Here is a 27461-nt window from a genome sequence, read left to right as displayed (position 1 = left end):
GGAGAGATTTCCCTTCACTTCCTGTTCTGAGATCTTTAGAAAATGAGAAGAATTCCTTACTTAGACACTTATCACAGGAACAGGAGTCCCCGCTCGAAGGTATACCTTTACCTCAAGTTCTGGTGTTACATTTTGGATTTCCCATTACTTTTGTCCCAATGGACACCAGGACAAATAGAGATGGTGAATCTACCAAGTTGGGGCACAAACAGCAATAAAAACAAGGAGAGGGTTCCATTCCCTTCCTAGTCCTAAAAAAAGGACATTTTAAATTGGAGAATAAAGCAGCGAATGAGGGCGGGGAGTTTTTCTTTATTTCAAATAAAATTGTTTTTAGAACTGGTGTCTGTATATTCTTTTTTATTATTTTCATCAGGCGAAGGGGTCCCTTCAGCTGTTCACCGGGGGCAGAGGTGCCTCTTGGTGAAGTGACCTTCCCCTTCATGTAGAAGTGAACACTTCTACTACATAGCTGGCAGCTAAAAGAGTAAACAAACTCCCGGCTGCTTTAGCGGCCAGGAGTGTGCTTACATTCCGGTGTTCCCGATGCCGTAACGGCAGTGGCAATTACAAAAATCTCCAATATAGCAAATTTTTAAAACTATACTAACCTCTGTATTTTTTCTTTATATAAAATTCCCATCTCTCTGTCCACCTTCTGAAATTTTAGAACAGGCTGACAGTGATAATTCCAGGATCGGCATCTAATATGAGGTAGAAATCGAAACTGGTAAGTCATATGATCTCCTGTCTCTATTCCTTCTCTTTGATGTCGGACTCCCCTAAATGTGTTTTCTTTTTGTTCTTGGAACTGTGATTTTTTTTTCTTAATAGCTTAAAAATTGTGTTGTAAAATGTTTCAGACCCCTCTCAACCGGTAAACATCACCTTTATTGAAAAGGGAACAACCAATGTTACATTAAGTTGGGAAGGACCAACGAATCAGATGGGAGTGACCTATGAAATCGTTTATTGGAATGCCTTTTCCACGTTTAACACAACAAGTAACAGCGCCAATGTCACTCTTCAGAACTTGACCTCTGGGACGGAATACACCGTTGCTGTGGTCGCAGTTGAAGCGGGAGGGTCTCAAAATCAGCCTTTGATCGGAACTGTGGTTACAAGTAAGCTCCATGTTCTTCAAATTTTAAAGCGTCACTTCTTTCTTGAAAAATCACATTATACACATCTTATTTCCTGCAAGCTTTAGACAGAACTGATGACATGGTGGGTCCAACCTCTTCTTCATTAGTCAGAAGTCTTTCCTCGACATATAATATATAAGCACCACCCAGTTTACAAGTATTCTGAGCCCAGGAGGCGGGTTCCTGACACCCTGGGCTCAGAGGAGGTGGATTGAATGATGCTGGCTGTCATTCAACCTAGAGGACTGAAGAAATGATTTGGTAAAAAATAGGTAATGTGGAGACAAATCCTGGATTAAGGTGAGTATTGCAGCAAAAACATTAAGGGTCTTTTCACATGGGCAATCCAATAAGGTCCGCCTGTCAGTTTTTGAGGCTGACCTGATGGAATGGTCCATGTATTCCTATCCTACTATCTGACTCAGTGGGTGCAGGTCTACTCACTAAGTCCTTCTCCTGTGCTGCTGGTAGGTTGGTGGCTGCTACCAGGCCTTCTAGCTGGGCTGCTCTTTCCCTGCCTCACAGGTGGTCCTCTTTCAGTCCCGAGCTTTCCTCCTTCCAAGGTCCTCTGCCTGTAGGTGAGCCCCTCTCCATTTGGGTGCCCTCACAAGCTCCTGCCTTTCAGCCTCGCATCCTTCTCTCCTCTCCTGCTCCAATACTCCAACTCTCCCACTCTCCTGCAGCTGAGCAGGCTAAGTTACTCTTAAAGGATGTCCTGGCCCCTTCCCAAGCCTTCTGTTGGGGATTGGCCAGGGTCTTCTTTGAGTACAGACCAGCCATTCCTCAAATCTACTCACTGCTTCTAGACTCCAAACTTCTAAAACAGGGGGGAAATTCCAGAGGGCTGGTCTGCAGAGCCTCTCAGCTCTGATCCAATTTTGACCCTGTTAGCTATCACACCCAGGCTTCTACTCAGCTCTCCTAGCTAACAATTAAACTAGAGCTCCCTCTAGCTAACTAGGAGGGTGCTACGCACCGAACCGCCCATAGAGCAGAATGGGGTCTGTCCATGTCCATTCTGTTGTAACTGAGTGGACACAGACCTGTCAACTGCCCACTCTGCACCAATCAGCAAGGGAGCTGTGAGTGAATCCCCTGCTGATCGGAATACAAGCTGCCCAAGTGAAAGGGATCATATCTTGTTATTTTTAGAAGTTCAAGGGCACTTTCTCGCAGGGTTTCGAATGCTCAGTTTCCCCAAGCTTTAATTGACAGTTCATAGTGCTGTTAGGTTTTGACAATCTTTATCAAGCCCTAACATGGACTATGGGATGTGTAATGTGCATAGTGTACATTAGTATTATCATTATTATAAAGGTTTTCATAGCGCCAACAGTTTACGCAGAGCTTTACAACATAAAGGCAGACAGTACAATTACAATACAATTTCATACAGGAGGGATCAGAGGGCCCGACTCGTTTATAGCATAAAATCTAAGAGGGAGGGTCAAGAGATACAAAAGATAATAACTGCGGGAGATGAGTTGATGGAGAAAATACAAGTACAGTTGTTAGGTGGGGGCAGGATAGACCTCCCTGAAGAAATGGGTCTTCACGGATCGTCTTAACCTCCCTGGCGGTATTCCCGAGTGTAGCTCGGAGTAGAGTTTCAGTACCAAAAGCGGTAACCCCGAGCTACACTCGGGCTTACCATGCGGCGCTGCATAGGGATTCCTTGCAGAGCTTACCTTGTCCTTCGCTCCCACGATGTGTCCCCTGCAGCGTTCTCGGCCATCTCCTCCAGCCGATGCCGGCATCCGGCTTCTGTGTTCCGGTCCCTGTGACGTCGGGACGTACAGGTGCCGGCGGCGGCAGCGGGAAATTTGAAAATTTTAAAAAATTTCATTTTTTTCCAAACAAATTTTACATAGTAAAACATTGCTGTTTCAACCCATTTCACATACATTTTGTCCCGAGTGCTTTGTCCGGCGCCCTGCCTGCATTTTTACTGTTCTTTCTGCCTGGAAACTGAGAAACGTCCATGGCGTCCAAAAAGCGTCCCTTTAGGTCAAAAGCGGGTTTAGATCAGCTATAGAACAGTGATAGTAAATCAGAACCACTTGCAGAATTGAGTGATAATGATTCGAGGGGGAAATTCCTCATCAGACACTGAAAATGATTCTGCGACTTTGCTCAGCAATGTGCGAACTTGGCGCTCTATTTCAAATTCCAGTGCTTTCGGTTTGATTATATTATTGAATTAAATGTATTATTATTATATTATTATTTTTTATGATTATTTATTAAATTATAATTTATGATTTCGTGTTTCAAATTTTATCCTACCCGAGATGTTTACTAGACTCTTGTTCGGACAGATTTCAGTGAGTTATTCCTAAAAATTACAGCCTACAATAAAAAAACTACATATTTCCATGCAAAATAATGGTCCTGCTTTCAGCACCAAAAATCTGAAATAATCATACCGCTAGGGAGGTTAAAGTAGACAGAGTATGAGATAATTGGACAGATTGGGGTAGGGAGTTCCAGAGGATGGGAGAGGCTCAAGAGAAGTCCTGGAGGCAAGCATGGGAGGAGATGTCAAGGGAACTAGAGAGCAGGAGGTCTTGGGAGGTACAAAGAGAACGATTAGGTTGATATTTTGAGATTAGGTTAGTGATGTAGTTGGGGGCCAAGTTGTGGATAGCTTTGTAATTTGTTAGTAGTTTGAATTTATTCTTTGGCAGAGCAGAAGATAGTTGAGGGATCGGTGGAGAGGGGTAGCAGACACTGAATGGTTAGTAAGGTGGATGAGTCTGGCAGCAGCATTCATGATAGACTGAAGAGGAGGTAGCCTATGTAAAGGTATATCAATGAGGAGGGAGTTGCAGTAGTGGAGGCGAGAGATGATCAGGGAGTGAACTAGGAGCTTGCGGTGTCATCGATTAGGAAGGGGCATAATTTGCAGATGCTGTGGAGGTTGAGGTGGCAGGCTTTGGACATTGATTGGATGTGGGGCCAAAAGGAGAGTTCAGAATCCAGGATTACACCTAGCACCTTGGCATGGGGGGACGGGTTGATGGTTGAGAGAAGTCAGGGGAAGGGGCACGTGGGGAAGGAAATATTATGAGCTCAGTTTTGGATAGATTGAGTTTGAGGAAGTGGTGGACATGACAGCAACTAACGTGCACAGCTCATTCCAAACAAAGGGAAGCGAGGGAGAAATGTAGAGGTTCAGGAGCTCATGGAGGACATTACAAGGAGGCAGTAAGAAACGGTTTCATGAAAAGTAGATTACAAAGCCATTAATGAATGTGTATGGATAATTTTTGGAAAAGAAGGATATTGCCTAGTGTCAGTTTAAAGTGATTATATTTAAAAAATCAATCTTCAAAATAAAACTTCCACTTCAAAGAAGACATAGAATGCTAATGAAAAAATACCAAAACACATCACAGGGCCCCACAGGCTTCTATAATGATAGTTTTTCATGCAATGCCATATATTATATATATCCTTTATACATATATCAACAATCTAGTTAAAGCTGAATTCTGGGTATGGCAATTTTTACACTGGTCCCAACTTGAACCAATGTAAGTGTAGTCAGGTGCTTGGCTAAGAATGGAAAGTGAGAGAAACACTGGCTACAGCGGCTCTCCTGTAGCTGCTGCCCTGTGGTGCTGAACTTGTTGACAGCTATGTTAGTGATAAGAGGGAGCTTATGAGCAGGAAGAGTTCAATAGACTGAGTCAGGCAGCACTGCACTGTGGGAACTGTAGTCCAGAGGAGAGAGACTATACCAGGGGTGGGCAAACTTTTTGACTTGAGGGCCGCAATGGGTTCATATATTGGACCCGGGGGCCGGACCAAGAGTAGATGAATGATGTGTATGTGTCATCCATAGTAAGTATAGTAATATTCCCCCATAGTAAGCATAGTAATTAATCCCCCATATAGTAATTCATCCCCCATATAGTAATTCATCCCCCATAGTAATTAATCCCCCATAGTAATTCATCCCCCATATAGTAATTCATCCCCCATAGTAATTCATCCCCCATATAGTAATTCATCCCCCATATAGTAATTCATCCCCCATAGTAATTCATCCCCCATATAGTAATTCATCCCCCATAGTAATTCATCCCCCATATAGTAATTCATCCCCCATATAGTAATTCATCCTCCATAGTAATTCATCCCCCATATAGTAATTCATCCCCATATAGTAATTTATCCCCCCCTATAGTAATTCATTCCCCATATTAATTCATCCCCCATATTAAGTCCCCAAGTCCCCCCTGTGTCAATTCACTTACCTTTGCTCCGCGCGTTCCTCTCGCCGTGTTCCCGCTCCATTCCGGTGCAGCATGAAAATCTGTCTCCTATGAAGATCTGTCCCCCTCGACGTATCTGCGCATGTGCCAGTTTCAGGCATTAGCAGCCGATCGGCGATCTCCGGCACATGCGCAGATACGTCGAGGGGGACAGATCCTCATAGGAGACAGATTTTCATTCTACACCGGTCTTCAGGGCGGACTGTGAGAGGAGCCTAGCTCCGCGGGCCGGATTAAAAGGTCCGCCGGGCCGTAGTTTGCCCATTGCTGGACTATACTGTAATCAACAGCTTTGAGCCACATTCCTCAGGGAAATTGTCAGGAGGAGGAGAAGGAGCTGCATTGTCCTCTGCTGTATAGGACAGAACTCACTCTTGTTGTGAGAGGAGCCATAGAGTGCAGATCACTGTCCAGTGTGCACTTCACTGGTGCATACCAGTGGCCTGAATGGGATCCTGAACGCTGAGATTGGGTGTTGACAGAGTCACCTGGGTGCACAAAGAGAGTGGACTAATTGCTGTGCAAGTGACCAGATGGTGAGCTGTAATATCACTGGGACTATTATTATTATTACATGGAACTTATATAGCGCCATCAATTTACGCAGCACTTTACATATATATATTGTACATTCACATCAGTTCCTAACCCTCAAGGGGTGTACAATCTAAGGTCCCTAACTCACATTCATACATACACATACTAGGGACAATGTAGACAGGAGCCAATTAACCTACCAGCATGTCTTTGGAGTGTGTGAGGAAACCAGAGTACCCATAGGAAACCCACTCAGGGACAGGGAGAACATGCAAACTCCAGGCAGGTGGTACCATGGTTGGGATTTGAACCAACGACCTTAGTACTGCCAGGCGGAAGTGCTAACAATTTAGCCACTGTGCTGCCCAGTAGACTGGTGATAAGCTGCTGTAAATGTTTGCTATCTGATGCTATCTGATGCTACAGAGAAAGACTGAGCCCTTTATGAACTGACCACACAGTCTAATAGCCTGCAGGTATGACTGGAACTGTACTCATGTGTACCGATCGTACAAATGGGCCCCAACGCTAGCCGGCTGAAAAATTAGAACTAAAGACTTCCCCTTTACAACTGCTAAAGACCTTCACCTATTGCTTATGCTAAGGGTAATTTGCACCATATCCTAGCTATTCTCTAGACTAGTTATAGTAATATCATTCACATGGCAATTAATTCTTATATACACTGTTTATTGCTGACTTTGCTAATTCATTAGTTAATCCTAGTCTAGTAGTACAGAGCTGTATTCTAATTTACATTGACAGAATGAATATACTGTCTAGTGGGCTATGTTTGAACCTACCTTCTGTGTGTATCTTTCTGCTTAAACCACTATTTATTCTGACTTTTGCCAATACATTGGTGAACTCAACAATTTCCTCAGGCTTAGATGCAATTTACACAAAAATTGACTGCAAAAGTGGCAAAACACTTTAAACCAGTCCTAGAGAGATTGAGCAGGCAGTGGGCGTAGTGAGAATTCCTTCTCTTCTTTGCAGGGAGAGTTTTACTTTGAAGGTAGATCTAGCAATGGGGTTGGTTTACTTTACACTTTGCACTCAGATAACTCTTGTTTAATTTTGTCCTACAGACCAAACTCCTCCACAATCTCTGAATTTTAATACGATTGGGTCAGACAGCATCTTGGTATCTTGGAAAGACCCAGAAAAAATGAGCGGCCTGACAAAGTCTTATAATATAACTTGGAATTCTTCTTCCATTGGTGGGACTGTTACAAGTAACGTACAAAATGTCACACTCCGAAGCCTGGCATCTCAGACTAATTACACCATTACTGTGGTGACAGTCGGAGCCCGGGGGTATCAGAGCACGCCTGTTACTGGATGGATATTCACAAGTATGTTTTTTTATATTATTGAATTTATTGTTTGCCTAAATGTCAGATTATAGTACCTTATTTTTAGAAGTGCATTTCAAATATGGCTTGGTAGGTGCTTTCTTTATTGGCCAACTGTATGTCACAGTGCAATCAGCACCCTTGCTAAAAAAAAACTACCACAATCAGGGGCGGACTGACAACTCATGGGGCCCCCGGGCAATAGGGGATCATGGGGCCCCTGTGTCCTTGCCAAAACTCAAAAAAGCCTATGAAAAAGGTACCAGGGGCATCTCATGGGGCCCCCTACTGACCCCGGGCCCTCGGGCACTGCCCGAGTTTCCAAATGGTCAGTCCGCCCCTGATCACAATGTTTCGAGATAAAGGGCATGTTGCAGTGAGTGAAATTGACTCTTAGATAAGATTTGATCCAAGTGAGGCAATAAATGCACAGTCTCTGCCACAAAGGACAGGATATGCTGCATACAAAACAATGATAAGACATTAGGGGATGGTTGGATGTGCAGTGTGTCCAGTGCTTCCCATCTATCCCATCCTTTCCCATACCCTCTTTTTTGTCCACCTTCTCTCCATCTTGTGCTTCCCTTCCTGTTGCATACACTTTACTTTATCCTGTACTTCCCAGATTGCCTTATAGCCCCCATTTTGCTTCATACTCTGTTTTGTCCTGTACTTTCCATCTTTTCCTGTGCTTTCCATCTTGTCCTTCCGGTCTTCATCTTATCTTGCCCCAGTCAAGTTTGTCCATCGCCCTTTATTCTTTTCCTATAAACCTATTTTCCCTTGTGCCCCAATTTTGTCCTGTTGTCAGGACCTGGATTATCTGCTGTGGCACTGTGGTTCCCAAAGCTGAAGGATGCAGGTCTGTTGGCCACCGGCAGGTGTCTCCCAGCAGCCAGGATCTGGCGGAGCCTAATTACTTGGATCTGCTGGCTGCTGGAAGACATCCACTGATGGACACCAAAACTGCGTCCTTCAGGTCTGGGAACCACAGTGCCACCACCAGGAGATCAAGGTCCTGACTTATATTTTTTCTTAACCAAAAAAATCAAACTCCTGGCTATTTTATTAATTATAAAAAATTAGATCGGATATTAAAAGAAAGAAAATTGGATTGGGCAGCAATGCTTACCTGGGCTGTTCCAGTATCTTTTCCTTGTTAAACAATGTCCGCATTCATCTGGGCTGAATGATACCCACCATCACTCAAACCAGAAGACTGTAAATTCCAGACTTCATAGCCCCACCCCGGTAGCAGAGTCCCCTGCATTCATGGTGCATTGGTGCTGTCAGCTCTGCAACATCCAGGATCACCCACTTTGGGAAGAAAACTGAAGAGGACTCAAGAGGACTTAACACGACTGGCCTGGCCAAAAGACATCTGAAAAAGGTCATGTAAAAGCACACAATTCATTTGGCAGGGCCTCAAAGGGGGAAAGGGGTGCCATGAGGGGGAGGAGCTTTACGCATAAACATGCGCAGTTGGACCAGCTAAGCAGAAATCTTTCCCATAAGGGGGAGGAGCTGTAAGTATAAACATGTGCACTAGGACCAGCTAGGCATGAATCTTTATTTCGGTGAATCAAGAATCAAGGGGGCAGGCAAATACCTTATTCAGCATAACCAACTCCAGTTTTGCCCAAGACCAGTTTAGTTTAGCTAGGGTACCAAGAGAAGTATTAATACTATGACTTGCCATTCAATGGTGTGATGAAAATATTTAATTACCTTTTAGGTCCTCCGGAGCAGCCGGGCAGTTTGCAGGTTGTTCGCTCAACATCTGGGGATGCTATGGATGTCACCTTCCAAGGCCTTACCACCTTGAATGGACCAATAGTAGCTTATGCCATTATTGTGACGACTGATCTAAACGGTATGACTAGCAAACTGAATACCTCTATGCATTTCTACAAGTCTCAGCCCTCTGAGTGTACATGCCTCCACCACTGTTGCTGAGATCAGTCAAAAAAGTGTTGGAACGGGATTTCACATTCATATAAAAAAAAAAATCAAATTTTAACATTTTTGTAAAATCTATTAGGATACTTTTAGCTAATTTAAAGCTGAATTCCAGTCAAATAATTAAGTGCAGGGATGAAATGTATTTGCTGGTGCTGTTTTACTTGCCAAAAGATTTGTATGCCCATCTAGTACTTTACATCTAGAGCTTTACACAGTCCAGCCAGACAGAAGAGTTCAAGAAGAGTCCTACCAGACAGTTGGGTTGGTGACCTGTCTTCCCACTCATACCAGTGATGGGGTATTATTCCTCCCATTGATGCCAGTGATGGGGTACTATTCCTCCCATTGATACCAATGATGGGGCACTACTCCCGAAACTACGTCCTTCAGGTCTAGAAACCACAGTCCCACCACCAACTTAAAGTGAAGCTCCACTCAAAAGAGGAAGTTCTGCTTTAAGGACTGCTCCTCATTAAGGGTTGGCACCTGCGGGGGTTGAGCGGGTACCCGAATTTGACAGGTACCCGTTCCCACTTCCGGTCCGATCGGAAGCAGAAAGTGCCCTCCCTCCCTCCCTCCCTGTAGTCTTTTGGAACACGTGACAGGTCCCAGAAGACTACAGGACCATTCATAAAGCGCAGCGCTACTTGCGCATGCGCAGTGGGTACCCGGCTGTGAAGCCGCAAGCTATCATAGCCGGGTGCCCCCACTGAAGATGCCAGCCTCCTGGAATACAGGATGGCTGGTGAAACGGGCTGAGGGGGACACACCATGGGACTGAGGGACAGGTAAGTGACTGTTTTTAAGAGTCAGCAGCTACAGTTTTTTGTAGCTGCTGACTTTTATTTTTTGACAGGGTGAGTGGAACTCCGCTTTAACCAAATTTAAAAGTCAAACTCCTGGCTATGTTTGGTGACCTGTCTTCCCACTCATACCAATAATGGGGTATTATTCCTTCCATTGATGCCAGTGATGGGGCACTAGTCCTCTTATAAACGCCAATGATGAGACATTTTTCCTCCATTGATACCAATGGGTGGAAGGAAAGAAAATTGCTTGATTCCCCCATCAAGACAGTCAGTGTTGATGGGGGAATCCCTCCCGCAGCACTATGATTGCTGCTGGCGGCTATATCTGACATGCTGGTTGTCCTGAAATCAATTGATGGCTGCCAAACAAGCTGCTGATTAGGCATGTGCTTTTATTTCACACTGGAAAAAATACCATTGTCGGTCCAGTCCACTTCTGGTTTGTTCGATTTGTTGCTAGTCAAGCCCTGATGAAGGGGGCACTCTGACACCTGAAACGTGTTGGATAATTTTTGAATTGTAGCTCTTACCTTTAATGGAATAAAGTTCTATCTGGACCTCTTAGCAGTGGTGTGATGCTTAAATTTTAACTCTACTTATCCTATTGTAACTGGGCTTTTTTTGTGGCATCGGCGCAGTAAAGGCTTCTTTCTTGCAACTCAACAAAGCAGCTCATTTTTGTTTAAGTTCCATCGTATTGTGCTCCTTAAAAACAACCAAAGCAGCCTGTATTTCTCCTGAGTTTACTTGTGGGTTTTTAATGTATCCCGGACAATTATTCTGGCAGTTGTGGCTGCAATCTTTCTTGGTCTATCTCACCTTGGTATCAAGAGAACCCGGAATTTTCCACTTCTTAATAAATGATTGAACAGTACTGACTGGCATATTCAATGCTTTTTGAAATCTTTTTATATCCTCTCCCATTTTTATAAAGGTCCTTTTTCCTTGTCATTCAGGTCTTTTGACATTTCTTTTCTGCTCCCCATGGCTCAGTATCTAGCCTGCTTAGTGCCTCCACGTGAGAGCTAACAAACTTTAGCTGCTGTCTTTTAAAAAACAGCCACTCACCTGTCCCACGGTCCCGCGTTGCCCCCGCTGCAGCCCGTTTCACCAACCATCCTGTATTCCAGGCGCCGGCATCTTCAGTGTGGGCCCAGCTTGCGGCTTCACAGCCTAGTGCCCACTGCGCATGTGCGAGTAGCGCTGCGCTTCCTGAATGGCCCCGTTGTCTTCTGAGACCTGTCACGACTTCGGGGAGGGAGTGTAGGAGGACAACTTCTGTTTCCAATCGGCTAGGCCAGTGGTGGACAACCTTTTTTTTCAACTGAGCCAAATCTCGCCAAAACCACGATTGAAATTTATTTTGAGAGCCACATTTTTAAAACTGAAAATACATCCCCCATATAGTAATTCATCCCCCATAGTAATTCATCCCCCATATAGTAATTCATCCCCCATAGTAATTCATCCCCCATATAGTAATTCATCCCCCATAGTAATTCATCCCCCATAGTAATTCATCCCCCCTATAGTAATTCATCCCCCATAGTAATTCATCCCCCATAGTAATTCATCCCCCATATAGTAATTCATCCCCCATAGTAATTAATCCCCCATATAGTAATTCATCCCCCATAGTAATTCATCCCCCATAGTAATTCATCCCCCATATAGTAATTCATCCCCCCCTAGTAATTCATCCCCCCTATAGTAATTCATCCCCCATAGTAATTCATCCCCCATATAGTAATACATCCCCCCTAGTAATTCATCCCCCCTATAGTAATTTATCCCCCCTATAGTAATTCATCCCCCCTATAGTAATTCATCCCCCCTATAGTAATTCATTCCCCCTATAGTAATTCATTCCCCATATTGTGTCAATTCACTTACCTTTGCTCCGCGCGTTCCTCTCGCCGTGTTCCCGCGCCGTTCCGGTCTTCAGGGCGGACTGTGAGAGGAGAGGAGTTCGTCACGCTGCCCCGCCTACATCCTGACAGCCAATGTTTGCCACGCTCCGCGGGCCGGATTAAAAGGTCCGCCGGGCCGTAGTTTGCTGGGCTAGCTGCAGAGTCCTGACTTTTGGGGCGGCCGCCCGAGAGGAGGGAGGGGAGCGGGCGCCCGGCACACAGAAGAGCCGCATTAAAATGTGTAAAGAGCCGCACGTGGCTCGCGAGCCGCGGCTTGCCGACCACTGGGCTAGGCGATCGCAGCAGAAGTGGGAGTGGGCACCTGCCAAATTTGGGTACCTGTTCCTCCCCCGCTCCCCAAAGGTGCCAATCCTTAATGGGGAGTGGGGGACCAATCTTTAAAGCGGAACTTCCCCTTTTGGGTGGAACTCAATACAGTTTTTCGGCATGATCAGTCATATTTTCAATATCAATGCCAAAATTTCACAATTTCTGCCAGGGGATGCAAACTTTTGGGCACAACTGTATCTTTTGGCCAGAACTGCAAAAGGGCAGGGTATAATCCCGTATGTGTCAGCTATAAACAAATTAGCCCGTGCTGGAAAATTCTACTGCCAATACTTTTAGAAGTTGGAGCAGAGCATACAAGGCTTGCATTACATCAAGGACAGGATGTTCATCCATAGAAAGTTAGTTATTAAGTCAACTACTCTGCGCTGCCAAATGCGACATAAAGAGGCTTTGGCTGAAGGTATACCCCTCTGTACCCCTGGCTCACACTGTCCTGGCCCTAGTATTCATTTTTAGCCATTACTTTTATTTCAGGACTAGAAGAAGCTGAACTAACATTAATAGTAACATTCCTATTCACAGTATCTAGTAATGAAGCTTTCTTTCAACATTTGTGATGCTATTACATTATCCATTCTTGTTTGTTTTCTCTTTATTTATTTTTTAAGGTACCAAACCTCCCGAAAGGGTTTTAAATAAAACATACAATGACTTCAAGAATGGGTTAACCAAGACTTATGTGACCTCTATAACTGCTCAGAATTCACAAGCAGCTTCGCGATCCAATGAGATAAGTGCACATGTGGGTGGTGGGTCTCAAACACATGGATACGTCAATGGACCATTGGACCCCAATTTGCAGTACAGGTAATGGAACCAGCTTGTCCCACAAAAAAAGTGACTGGTGTTTAGAAAACGAAAGGAGTATGGTTATTCCATGAGCTGCTTAGATCTGCCCTAAAATTAATATTTCAGTTGGATGTTGGTGGGTATGCGCCTCGTTGGAGGGCCAGAAAGATCTTTAGGGAGTATGTGAAATTACTGGTCAAGATTATTTTGGTTGATTTGGATGTGGCGCGTCTCCAAGTGGTCATAGAGCTAATATGGGTTAGTATTTTTAATATTTTAACCAAATATGGGCACATTCCAAAAGCTGGACATCACATTGTTGCTGAATAATTGGCAGTTAGGGGGAGATTTAGTAAAACTGGAGCACTCAGAATCTGGTGCAGCTGTGCAGGGTAACCAATCAGCTTCTTACTTCAGCTTGGGCAATTAGGTTTTGGCAATAAAACCTAGAAGCTGATTGGTTTCTCTGTAGAGTTGCACCAAATTTTGCACTTTCCAGTCTTAGTAAATAACCCCCTTTGTGTCTAGCTATTTCTCTTCTTCTTCAGGGCAGTCTAAAATTAACTCTTGCACTCAGGGGCGGACTGACCATTTGGAAACTCGGGCACTGCCCAAGGGCCCGGGGTCAGTAGTGGGCACCATGAGATGTCCCTGGTATTTTTTTCATAGGCTTTTTTGAGTTTGGGCAAGGACACAGGGGCCCCATGATCCCCTATTGCCCGTGGGCCCCATGAGTTGTCAGTCCGCCCCTGCTTGAACTTGAAATCCCGTAATCCTAATAATTCCCAGCCTTTTTGGAACTGGTTGTATGGCCAATAGGATACAGGCCCAATAGGTTAGTGGCTCTGCCTGATTAGTGAGCCTCCTATTCAGCAGAGCAAATGAACAATGCCTACGCATCCACCATATAAGTTCCAGAAGAAAGGTTCCTTCATCTGTTTGTATCTTCTACTATTATTAATTAGTAATTCTTATAAAGCCTAGGCATGCTGGGAGTATAGAATTGCTTTACCTAAAATACTATATAAAGTCAATATTTAGTTTCAGTTTTGCATTCGGTAGGAAAGAATTCCAAATCCTAGAACTGAGAGGCGTAACTAGAACCTTCAGAGCCCCACTGCAAAAAAACATGAATTGCCCCCCTGAATTCTGGCCGGAGTCCTTCCCTCCGAGGCCAAGGCCCTCCCCTCCAAGTCCAATGGTGGAACATCTGGGCCTGGTTGCAAATGCGTCCTTTATGTCCCTGGTAGTTCCACCACTGGTGTCAGTAGTTTTTATGTTTGTTTCTTTATTACTATTATTTTTTACCATTTTATTTTTTAACAATTTTATTTTGTATTTTTCACAATTTTTTTTAGAAGCCCCATTGGGGAGCTTTGGTGAAATATCAGCGGTCTAAATAGACCTCTGAAGTTTGACTTTTGAGACAGAGAAAGGACGCTGAGGACATCTCTGCAGCCAGACTGCGGACACATTACAGGAGATGATCAGAGACTGCGGACACATTACAGGAGATGATCAGAGACTGCGGACACAGTACAGGAGATGACCAGAGACTGCGGACACAGTACAGGGGATGACCAGAGACTCCGGACACAGTACAGGGGATGACCAGAGACTGCGGACAGTACAGGAGATGACCAGAGACTGCGGACAGTACAGGAGATGACCAGAGACTGCGGACACAGTACAGGAGATGACCAGAGACTGCGGACACAGTACAGGGGATGACCAGAGACTGCGGACACAGTACAGGAGATGACCAGAGACTGCGGACACAGTACAGGGGATGACCAGAGACTGCGGACAGTACAGGAGATGACCAGAGACTGCGGACACAGTACAGGAGATGGCCAGAGACTGCGGACACAGTACAGGAGATGGACCGGAGACTGCGGACACAGTACAGGAGATGACCAGAGACTGCGGACACAGTACAGGAGATGACCAGAGACTACGGACACAGTACAGGAGATGACCAGAGACTGCGGACACAGTACAGGAGATGACCAGAGACTGCGGACAATACAGGGGATGACCAGAGACTGCGGACAGTACAGGGGATGACCAGAGACTGCGGACACAGTACAGATGACCAGGGACTGCGGACACAGTACAGGAGATGACCAGGGACTGCGGACACAGTACAGGAGATGACCAGGGACTACGGACACAGTACAGGAGATGACCAGAGACTGCAGACACAGTACAGGGGATGACCAGGGACTGCGGACACAGTACAGGAGATGACCAGGGACTGCGGACACAGTACAGGAGATGACCAGGGACTGCGGACCCAGTACAGGAGATGACCAGGGACTGCGGACACAGTACAGGAGATGACCAGGGACTGCGGACACAGTACAGGGGATGACCAGAGAATGCGGACACAGTACAGGAGATGACCAGAGACTGCGGACACAGTACAGGGATGACCAGAGACTGCGGACACAGTACAGGGGATGACCAGAGACTGCGGACACAGTACAGGAGATGACCAGAGACTGCGGACCTTTAGGGAGGGAGGGGGAGCGGGTACCTGAATTTGACAGGTACCCGCTCCCACTTCCGCGGAGCTATCCTCCCTTTACTGTGGGCACCTGGCTTCTTCCCGCCCCGGCATCTGTGACAGCCGGGTGCCCGCTGCACATGTGCAAAAAGCGCTGCGCTTTGTGAATAGCCCGGCAGCTTATGGGACCTGTCATGAGACGCCGGACCATTCACAAAGCCCAGAGCTTCTCGCGCATACGCAGTGGGTACCCGGCTCTCACAGATGCCGGCGTGGGAAGACTGCAGCGCTGGACCGAGGAACAGGTAAGAACAGCTGAGCGGCCGGCCCTGTATTCTGTCATGGTGGCGGCGGAAATACCGGACCGGCCGCTTTACTGTATATTCGTTCCATAAGACGCATTGATATTTTCCCCCCTCGTTTTGGGGGAAAAAAGTGTGTCTTATGGAGCGAAAAATACGGTAATTGTCCCAAAGAGGCAACAGGAAATGATAGGAAATTCCCCTAAATTCCAATCCCAAAGAGGCAAAAGGAAATGATAGGAAATTCCCCTAAATTCCAATTCAAAAGAGGCAAAAGGAAATGATAGGAAATTCCCCTAAATTTCAATCCCAAAGAGGCAGAAGGAAATGATAGGAAATTCCCCTAAATTTCAATCCCAAAGAGGCAGAAGGAAATGATAGGAAATTCCCCTAAATTTCAATCCCAAAGAGGCAAAAGGAAATGATAGGAAATTCCAATCCCAAAGAGGCAAAAGGAAATGATAGGAAATTCCCCTAAATTCCAATCCCAAAGAGGCAAAAGGAAATGATAGGAAATTCCCCTAAATTCCAATCCCAAAAGGGCAACAGGAAATGAGAGGGAAATCTCCCTAAAGCAAAAGGAAATGAATCAAAATCTCCCTAACTTTCTGTATTAAAGAGGCAACAGGAAAGGACAGCAATTCTTCCTAAAGCAAAGGATTTCCCCTATTTGGACAAATAGGAAGGTTGAATCTCCTTGGCGGGACACAGACACCAACCAAAACTTGACAAAGGGACTAACCTTCCCCATGCTTTTTAAAACTAAAAAGTTATTTTTTTAAATATACTTTAATTAAAGGAGTATATTATATAATATCACATACAATGATCTCTTGACTTTCAGGGTGAGCGTAGCGGGATTTACTCAAGTAAATTATGATCCGACCACAGACACCATCAATGAGGACAAGTCAACGGCAATTATCATCAGCTACTCCAAATCTCCGTCAACTACTACTACTGCCACCTCGGCCAGCACAAAGTATTCAAGCACCACTGTAAAACAAGCTTCCAACACAGGCACACGCCATGTGCATTGCATTTGTGGTTTACCTCTTTCACATTTTCAATTCATGGTATATTTGCTGTGTGTATTTTATTCTTTTGTTCATCTGTAATTTGGAACTCACAATACCAACAGATTCAATGTTTTATGAGCAAAGCTCATCAAAACATGCAGAAAGTTTAATAGTTCACGACAGATGATTTCAAACCTTGCTTGATCAGGGCAATTGCAAAACAAAGAATCCCAGTTACCCTGTTCTGATGCCAATCATGTGTTTATTTTCTTTTGCTATGAAGATTACAGCACAGTTATACTTTTTCTTTAGCTTTTTGTATGGCTGAAAAATAATAAAAGCATTTCAAATTAAAAAAACAAAAAGTCTTATGTAAAGACGAGCCTTTAAAGGTACACAGTTCCAGGTATCACATTTGGGGATTATTTTAACCTTTTTTGCGTATTTTTTTTTTTTTTGCACACATTTAAAAAAAATCATTTTAGGCCAGAAGATTGCATAAACCCCCAAAATATTATGTATTTTCTGACAGCAGACTAAAATGGCAGTAGTTGCAATTTTGTAAGTTACAAAAATATTACTGCAAAGGTCTAAGAAACAAAATTTCAGTAAATTATACACTAAAGTATATTATGGGGCACACAAATACAAATTACCCAATTTTTTATTTAAATATAAAAGATGAGGTTCTACTGAGTAAATAGATACCAAACATGTCAAACCTTGACCGCTCGCCCACCGCCCTATAGTAGAGCTCCTGCTACAAGGCGGCAGGGCTGCGCAAAATCATGTATATATACGTGATTTGCATTTCCGGTTATGGGACGCGCACGCCGCCATTAGCGGCTATGGATGTCAATCACTGGGTCCCGACCAGAGATTCCCCGCCGGCACCTGGTCGATCACCGAATAAAACTGACAAGGGAGAGACCTTATGTAAACAACACAGGTCTCTCTCTTGTCAGCATGGACATGCTGCTTTGTATTTTTCTGCACAGCAGCATGTCTCCCCAGTAAAACACACACAGCACCCTATGTAAAACAGCACACAGTTAACCCTTTGATTGCCCCAGATGCTAAGCCCTTCCTGCCCAGTGCCATTAGTACAGTGTCAGTGCTTTTTATTAGCATTGATCACTAGTGTCACTGGGGATGTCGGTGGCAGTTAGTTTCCCCCCCACCCCCCAGTGTCAGAATGCCCGCCGCAGTCCCGCAGTACCGCTATATGTCGATGATTGCCACCATTACTAGTATAAAAAAAATTCCAATAAAAATCCCAGTATCTATACCGCCATTTGTAAAGGTTATAACTTTCACGTAAACCAATTAATTTACACGTATTGGGATTTTTTTTAGAAAAGACTACATTTTGACCTAAATTTATGAAGAAATTAGATTTTTTAAATATTTTTTGCTGGACATGTTTTTAGCAAAAAGTAAAAAATATTGTTTTTTTTTTTCAAAATTGTCGGGTTTTCTTGCAAAAAATAAGAAATGCAGAGGTGATCAAATACCACCAAAAGAAAGCTCCATTGGTGGGGAAAAAAGGACATAAATTTCATTTATGTACAGCATTGCATGACCGCGCAATTGTCAGTTAAAGTAACTCAGCACCATATCGCAAAAAATGGCCTGGTCAGGAAGCGGGGTAAATCATCTGGAGGGCAAGTGATTAAAGTGTTACTAAACCCTGGACCCTGCATTCATTATATCTGGTCTCCCCGGACCCTGCATTCACTATATCCGCTCTCCCCGGACCCTGCATTCACTATATCCGCTCTCCCCGGACTCTGCATTCACTATATCCGGTCTCCCCGGACCCTGCATTCACTATATCTGGTCTCCCCGGACCCTGCATTCACTATATCTGGTCTCCCCGGACCCTGCATTCACTATATCCGGTCTCCCCGGACCCTGCATTCACTATGTCCGCTCTCCCCGGACCCCGCATTCACTATATCCGCTCTCCCCGGACCCTGCATTCACTATATCCGCTCTCCCCGGACCCTGCATTCACTATATCCGCTCTCCTCAGACCTTGCATTCACTATATCCGCTCTCCCCGGACCCTGCATTCACTATATCCGCTCTCCCCAGACCCTGCATTCACTATATCCGCTCTCCCCGGACCCTGCATTCACTATATCCGCTCTCCCCGGACTCTACATTCACTATATCCGGTCTCCCCAGACCCTGCATTCACTATATCTGGTCTCCCCAGACCTTGCATTCACTATATCCGCTCTCCCCGGACCCTGCATTCACTATATCCGCTCTCCCCGGACCCTGCATTCACTATATCCGCTCTCCTCGGACCCTGCATTCACTATATCCGCTCTCCTCGGACCCTGCATTCACTATATCCGCTCTCCCCAAAAGCTGCATTCACTGTATCTGGTCTCCCCGGTCCCTGCATTCACTGTATCTGGTCTCCCCGGACCCTGCATTCACTGTATCTGGTCTCCCCGGACCCTGCATTCACTATATCCGCTCTCCACGGACCCCGCATTCACTATATCTGGTCTCCCCGGACCCCGCATTCACTATATCTGCTTTCCTCGGACGCTGCATTCACTCTATCTGGTCTCCTACAGTACACAGAACATGAAAATGCAATTATTTTAGTAAATACAAACTGGTAAATACCTTTTCCCATCAGCATTTAGAGCAGTCTTGTGACTTGTATCAGTGTCCATCAGAGCCGTGGTTAAAGTTTGTAGGAGGAGTTTTCATTATCCCCTGATTGTCCTATGCCTGACCCCTGGCCTCTGTCTGGACAGTGCTGATTGGCCCTATGCTGATCACATGCATTCTCCCAAAGAAGAAAAAACTCTCTAGCAATACACACCGAGCGCGTGCAGCTTCTATCAGAAGAAGGATTGGGGACAGTAGAAGAAGGGGAGGATCAGAGAAGTCAAGACCAAACAGCCTTTTTACACAATGCGGAAGATTAACCCCTTAGGTTCCACAGTGAGTATAACAAGCATGCTTTACTGCATCTACAGACTGATTGTACTGTTGTGGGTTTAGTAACACTTTACATTTGTATGTGCCTGTGACAAAAAGTCCCGTATGTGATGATTTTTTTGGTAACAGGTTCTCTTTATTGAGACATCCAGAGTCTAAAAGACTCCAGATGTCTTCTCTGTCCTCCACTGAAATCGAATGCAGTGCGGATCACACTGCATTGAATTCTGCAATACACCCCTGCAATACACTACCATACCGACCCTTGTCCTCCGCTTTGCTGACTGACCGTCCTCTGCCCTGCTGACCCCCTGTACATTGCCCTACAACTGTTGGTCTCTGCCCTTTGCTCTGATAATTCCTGTCCTCTGCCCTGCTGACCCCCCAGTACACTCCGCTACTGATTCCTGTTCTTGCATGCTACCCTGCTGCCCTCCATTCCTCTGCCCCCTGACAATTTTTACTGCACCCCCATATAAGACCAGCTAGATCCGGCCCTGGACTAAATGGTTAGCACTTACGCCTGGCAGTACTGGGGTCATTGGTTCTAATCCCAACCACAGCACCACCTGCCTGGAGTTTGCATGTTCTCCCTGTGCCTGTGTGGGATTCCTCTGGGTACTCCGGTTTCCTCTCACACTCCAAAAACATGCTGGTAGGTGAATTGGCTCCTGTCTAAATTGTCCCTAGTATGTGTATGTATGAATGTGAGTTAGGGCCCTTAGATTGTACGCCCCTTGAGGGTTAGGGACTGATGTGAATGTACAATATATATGTAAAGCGCGGAGTAAATTGATGGCGCTATATAAGTACCTGAACAGGGGCGGAATGACCATTCGTACACTCAGTAGGGGGCCCCATGAGATGCTCCTGGTACCTTTCCTAGTCTTTTTTGGGAGTGGTTTGAGTGAGGGCAAGGACACAGGGCACCAGGATCCCCTATTGTTCGGGGGCCCCATGAGTTGTCAGTCCACCCCTGTACCTGAAATAAATAAAAATAATAAATAGTGCCTTTTAAATAAATTATATAGATCAGACCAAAATGAGGGACAAATGAAGAGGAAGGAGGGACAGAGGTTCCAAATGAGGGACAATCCCTCGAAATCAGGGACAGCTGGGAGCTATTTTTCCAGGTCAACAAAAAGGGAAGGAGAGCGGACATGTGTCATCCTCCCCGTGACTCCCTCTGTGCCGGTCCCAGGTTATAGGTCCCAGGATACCAGGATACATAGCGGGGGTAGAGCGCTGGGGGGCACTGTTACTGGGGGTGTGTGGAAGCAATCAAGTGGCAGTTCAGCCACTTGAATGCATCCGTCTGACAGGCAGAAGTCTGCTTGTCAGATGTACACACATTCCTGGTGGCTGTAGCTACCAGAAGTGTGTGTAAACCCCCCCTCTTCTATCTGGCAGCAAAAGGGTTAAAGGGAGCCTGTCAATATTGTCTGTCAAAGTTCAGATTCCTATCTAAAGTTGGAGGCTGTGTAAATTGACGGTGCTATATAAGTGCATGAAATAAATAAAAATAATAAATAGTGCCTTTTAATTAAACTACAGTCAGGTCCATAAATATTGGGACATCGACACAATTCTAACATTTTTGGCTCTATACACCACCACAATGGATTTGAAATGAAACAAACAAGATGTGCTTTAACTGCAGACTGTCAGCTTTAATTTGAGGGTATTTACATCCAAATCAGGTGAACAGTGTAGGAATGACAACACTTTGCATATGTGCCTCCCACTTGACAAGGGACCAAAAGTAATGGGACAGAATAATAATCATAAATCAAACTATCACTTTTTAATACTTGGTTGCAAATCCTTTGCAGTCAATTACAGCCTGAAGTCTGGAACGCATAGACATCACCAGACGCTGGGTTTCATCCCTGGTGATGCTCTGCCAGGCCTCTACTGCAACTGTCTTCAGTTCCTGCTTGTTCTTGGGGCATTTTCCCTTCAGTTTTGTCTTCAGCAAGTGAAATGCATGCTCAATCGGATTCAGGTCAGGTGATTGACTTGGCCATTGCAGAACATTCCACTTCTTTCCCTTAAAAAAACTCTTTGGTTGCTTTTGCAGTCTGCTTTGGGTCATTGTCCATCTGCACTGTGAAGCGTCCAATGAGTTGTGAAGCATTTGGCTGAATATGAGTAGATAATATTGCCCGAAACACTTCAGAATTCATCCTGCTGCTTTTGTCAGCAGTCACATCATCAATACATACAAGAGAACCAGTCCCATTGGCAGCCATACATGCCCACGCCATTACACTACCACCACCATGCTTCACTGATGAGGTGGTATCCTTAGGATCATGAGCAGTTCCTTTCCTTCTCCATACTCTTCTCTTCCCATCACTCTGGTACAAGTTGATGTTGGTCTCATCTGTCCATAGGATGTTGTTCCAGAACTGTGAAGGCTTTTTTACATGTCGTTTGGCAAACTCTAATCTGGCCTTCCTGTTTTTGAGGCTCACCAATGGTTTCCATCTTGTGGTGAACCCTCTGTATTCACTCTGGTGAAGTCTTCTCTTGATTGTTGACTTTGACACATATACACCTACCTCCTGGAGAGTGTTCTTGATCTGGCCAACTGTTGTGAAGGGTGTTTTCTTCACCAGGGAAAGAATTCTTTGGTCATCCACCACAGTTGTTTTCCGTGGTCTTCCAGGTTTTTTGGTGTTGCTGAGCTCACCGGTGCGTTCCTTCTTTTTAAGAATGTTCCAAACAGTTGTTTTGGCCATGCCTAATGTTTTTGCTATCTCTCTGATGGGTTTGTTTTGTTTTTTCAGCCTAATGATGGCTTGCTTCACTGATAGTGACAGCTCTTTGGATCTCATCTTGAGAGTTGACAGCAACAGATTCCAAATGCAAATAGCACACTTGAAATGAACTCTGGACCTTTTATCTGCTCATTGTAATTGGGATAATGAGGGAATAACACACACCTGGCCATGGAACAGCTGATAAGCCAATTGTCCCATTACTTTTGGTCCCTTAAAAAGTGAGAGGCACATATGCAAACTGTTGTAATTCCTACACCGTTCACCTAATTTGGATGTAAATACCCTCAAATTAAAGCTGACAGTCTGCAGTTAAAGCACATCTTGTTTGTTTCATTTCAAATCCATTGTGGTGGTGTATAAAGCCAAAAATGTTAGAATTGTGTTGATGTCCCAATATTTATGGACCTGACTGTATATAGATCGGACCAAAACGAGGGACAAATGAAGAGGAAGGAGGGACAGAGGTTCTAAATGAGGGGCAGTCCCTCGAAATCAGGGACAGTTGGGAGCTATGCTTCCAGGTCAACAACAAGAAAGGGAGGAGAGCGGACGTGTGTCATCCTCCCTCTGTGCCGGTCCCAGGTTATAGGTCCCAAGATATAAAGTGGGGGTAAGCACTGGGGGCACTGTTACTGGGGGTGTGTGGAAGCAATCAACGTGTGTCATCCTCCCCGTGACTCCCTCTGTGCCGGTCCCAGGTTATAGGTCCCAAGATATAAAGCGGGGGTGAGCACTGGGGGCACTGTTACTGGGGGTGTGTGGAAGCAATCAAGTGGCAGTTCAGCCACTTGAATGCTTCCATCTGACAGGCAGAAGTGGCTGTAGGGTGAAATGCATTCTGGGGGAGAGGACACCGAACATATACTCACATGAGTGAGTCCATCTGACAGGCAGAAGTCTTGTCAGATTTACACACATTCCTGGTGGCTGTAGCTACCAGAAGTGTGTGTAAAAACCCCCCCTCCCTCTGTCTGGCAGCAAAAGGGTTAAAGGGAGCCTGTCAATATTGTCGGTCAAACCTCAGATTCCAATCTAAAGTTGGAGGCTGCCTCTTGCCAACTCCTGGAAGTAGTGCTACCAGGGACGGACTGACAACTTATGGGGCCCCTGGGCAATAGGGGATCATGGGGCCCGTGTCCTTGCCCAAACTCAAAAAAGCCTATGAAAAAGGTACCAGGGGCATCTCATGGGGCCCTATACTGACCCCGGGCCCTCGGGCACTGCCCGAGTTTCCAAATGGTCAGTCCGCCCCTGAGTGCTGCTGTTTATGGCCAAAAGCTTGTAGACACCTGACAACCATAGGTACTGTATATAAGCTTGTTGGACATGAATTCCAACCATGGTGAAGTGAGCTCCACATTAGGCGTTGGTTTGTAGACATGTGATTTCTAAGAAATGAGAGTGTGTCATTCTCAATACGTAGGCAGACTGTGAACCTGGGACTGTCTACTGCTTAAACCAGAACTTGAGTTTAATTATAAGCGGTTCACGCCCTTCCTGCGAGGATCGGCTGCTCATTTTTTCTAGGGGTGAGGACTCAGCTCATATTCACCTGACCCGCCGATCATACTGAAAACCGCGTTCACCTGTGGTCCATCGGTGGACTGTTCCTGGCCGTGGAGCGTGCCGTCGCCAGAAATAGTCCACTTAGAAGGCCACTGGACCGCGTTGGGCAGGAGCCGAAAGGACCGGTCTTGTGCGGGGAGGATCACTTAGATAGGAATCTGAGCTTTGACAGACAATGTTGACAGGCTCCCTTTAACCCTTTTGCTGCCAGACAGCGTGGTGGGGGATTTACACACACTTCTGGTAGCTACAGCCACCAGGATGGACTCACTCATGTGAGTATATGTTCGGTGTCCTCTCCCCTAGAATGCATTTCACCCGTGCAGTGCCAAGGCCAGGGGCGGACTGACCATTTGAGCACTCAGGCACTGCCCGAGGGCCCGGGGTCATTAGGGGGCCCCATGAAATGCCCCTGGTACCTTTTATAGGCTTTTTTTGGTGTGCTTTGAGTGTGGGCATGGACACATGGGCCCCATGAGCCCCTATTGCCCGGGGGCCCCATGAGTTGTCAGTCTGCCCCTGCCCACGGCATAGGCCAAAAATGTTGGACAAGCCTTTTTTTTTTTTTAGAACTATCCTACTTGTACCTATGTGTGCCTTGCCAGGCGAAGCCAGGACAGTTAAGACCTGTGTGTAGGCAGGTGCAGTCTGTTTTCTCCACTGTAGGAGGCAGTCAACCTGAGTGGTACCACAGAATGGAGAGGAGGTCAAGGGAAACGTGGTTTCTTGGGTCTCCTGGGTCAATGAAGCAGCTAAGCTGCAGACGTGTGACCCTTGATGGCCATCTTGGGTGAGCAGGGTCTACTGCATATAAGTCGGGTTTTGGCACTCATTTTGTAAGTGGCTAGAGTAGGGTGAGAGAAAGTTTTAGGGAAAGTACTTAGCAGTAGGGAAAGGTTCCAGACTGACCATTCGAGCACTCAGGCACTGCCCGAGGGCCTAGGGTCATTAGGGGGCCCCATGAAATGCCCCTGGTACCTTTTATAGGATTTTTTGGGTGTGCTTTGAGTGTGGGCATGGACATAGGGGCCCCATGATCCCCTATTGCCCGGGGGCCCTATGAGTTGTCAGTCCGCCCCTGCCCACGGCATAGGCCAAAAAATTTTTTCCCAGATTTCCACTTTGAAGCGGAGTTCCACTCAACCTATCAAAAAATAAAAGTCAGCAGCTACAAAAACTGTAGCTGCTGACTTTTAAAAAACAGCCACTTACCTGTCCCTCGGTCCCGCGGTGTGTCCCCCGCAGCCCGTTTCACCATTCCAGATGAGAAGGGACAGGTTAGGGACTTGTTATCCTCGAAGAAAACCTCCCCACTTGGGACTGGATCTCTGAGACAGCCGCTTTCAGCATCAGCATCCCTCCTCATCTTGAACTACATCTTGCCCTACAAATTAACGCAAATTGTTCTCTGATTGGGCGAGGTGGAGAAGTGGGGTGGTGACATCATGATCTCCACCTCATCCAATAAAAGAACACTTTGCTAACCTCTCCCATGTGCAATATGCACCAAAGATATTTCTTTTTGGGCAGGAATGGGAGGGGGCAGGCAGATAAGGAGCGGATCCTCCCCGCTCTCCCCCTCAGACCCCTATCAACTCCCAAACCCTTCCACTCCCCCCTCCTCTGTTGCGTTTTTCATTCTTTCTCTTTCCTTTTCCTCAGTTCTTGTCTTTTGAAAATTATTTTTTCCCTTTTCAGCTGGAGCCATCGATATACATACCTAACTGACACTAGAGCATGGAGGCCCCCAGGGCCACACAAGGGATGGGCAAGAGGTGCAGCTCCAAGGGAGGACATCCTGTCAGCAGAGAATGAGCCAGCCCAGCATAAAGCCTGAAAGCAGCTCCAACCCACCAAGCTAACAGGACAGGACAATGTAAGTACATCTACACCCCCTGGGCCAGATAAAGGGAGAGGACGGTCAAGTGCAAGACCCAACTAGTTCTCATCTGGGACTACTTAAGTGGCAGATCTTGGAATCCCTTGCCCAGGGACACCCTCAGTGCAGCCAGGCGAAGGAGGAAGGATTCATCTGGGGTCTGAGGAGGTACATCAAGGGGACTTGAGTGCTCCTTAAAGAGACAGTGCTGTTTTTTTGCTGATCCACAATTTTGTACAATTTGCTAAGACGTTTCTCCTCAGGTTTGCAGTTCCTTGGGCATCCCATATACCCCTAGACCCCATCCAAGTAACCCCTCAATAAAAACAACATAAAACCAGCTCAAGGAACTGTTTTACTGACTCTGTATGTGAAGATGTGGGAAATACGTGAGCTTAAGGGGGACCAAATGAAATTTGGCACCTCCTACGAGGGGTAGTGCCACACATCTCTTGGTAAACATCTTCTGGTTGCCCAGTGGCTTGCTATAGGACTACCGGCCGGTGCCATATGTCTCTACATTCTTACAACATTATTATAATTATGATCCAGGGTGTTTTGACTGATCTAGAATGAACAATTAACCATGGTGTCAGACACCTCTGCTACAGGCATTGTACCCTTTGCTCATTATGACTTTGTATAACAACTATTTGAAGTATATGAAGTTTCCTTCAGGCTCTTACATTATCCAGTACCTGAGAGAGGTTTGTAGCACCTTTTTAGTTAGAGCAGTTCCTAGCCAAAGTTAGTTTGTCTCCTCTGTAGTCAGTGGAATGAAGGTTGATTGTTCTGATCTGCTCGGTGTCTCAAAGGCCGCTGATCCCTTCTATTCTAGAGCAGTGGTCTCCAAACTGCAGCCGTGGGCCAGATGTGGCCTTTTGCTTGCCTTGATATGGCCCTTGAGGGACTATTTCTGTCATTGATACCAGGCATTATACCTTTTACTGACACAAACAAACAAGCACCATTGTTTCCTGTGGCACCAGTGGTAAGGCATATTTCCTCTCATTGACACCGACAGTGGGGCATTGTTCCTTCCACTAACACCAACGATAGGACACTATTTTTCCCACCGATATAAACATTGGAATTAGAGATGAGCGAAGTATTCAAAAATTCGATTCGACTGATTCAACGAATTCGTGGAAAAATTTCGATTCGAGTCGAATATATTCGCTGTGAATTTAACTTAAAAAAGGGTGTTTCTAGGCTTCAGAGAGACTTAATATTAGTGCTGAACACTGTACCTTTAATTTAAATGCCCTTGGAGTCTGCTGGGGAAGAGAAAT

The 27461-nt window shown here is 45.6% G+C and overlaps 1 protein-coding gene across 1 annotated transcript; it reads left to right on the top strand.

Annotated features, from left to right (window-relative positions):
• The first annotated feature begins 752 nt into the window (after positions 1-752).
• Positions 753-17336, top strand: LOC149443707 (phosphatidylinositol phosphatase PTPRQ-like). Its single transcript, XM_089655375.1, has 5 exons — positions 753-1124; positions 7054-7320; positions 9056-9193; positions 12961-13159; positions 16797-17336. Exons 1-5 carry the CDS (start codon positions 947-949, stop codon positions 17068-17070), a joined length of 1056 nt encoding a protein of 351 aa, XP_089511501.1. The 5' UTR covers positions 753-946; the 3' UTR covers positions 17071-17336.
• The last annotated feature ends 10125 nt before the right edge of the window (positions 17337-27461 follow it).

The sequence above is a fragment of the Staurois parvus genome, unplaced genomic scaffold, assembly GCF_062004578.1.
Source record: "Staurois parvus isolate SC_StPar_1 unplaced genomic scaffold, SC_StPar_1.0 ptg000838l, whole genome shotgun sequence".
Classification (NCBI taxonomy): Eukaryota; Metazoa; Chordata; class Amphibia; order Anura; family Ranidae; genus Staurois; species Staurois parvus.
The sequence above is the reverse complement of the archived record's forward strand: the minus strand, read 5'-3'. Positions and strand labels throughout refer to the sequence as shown.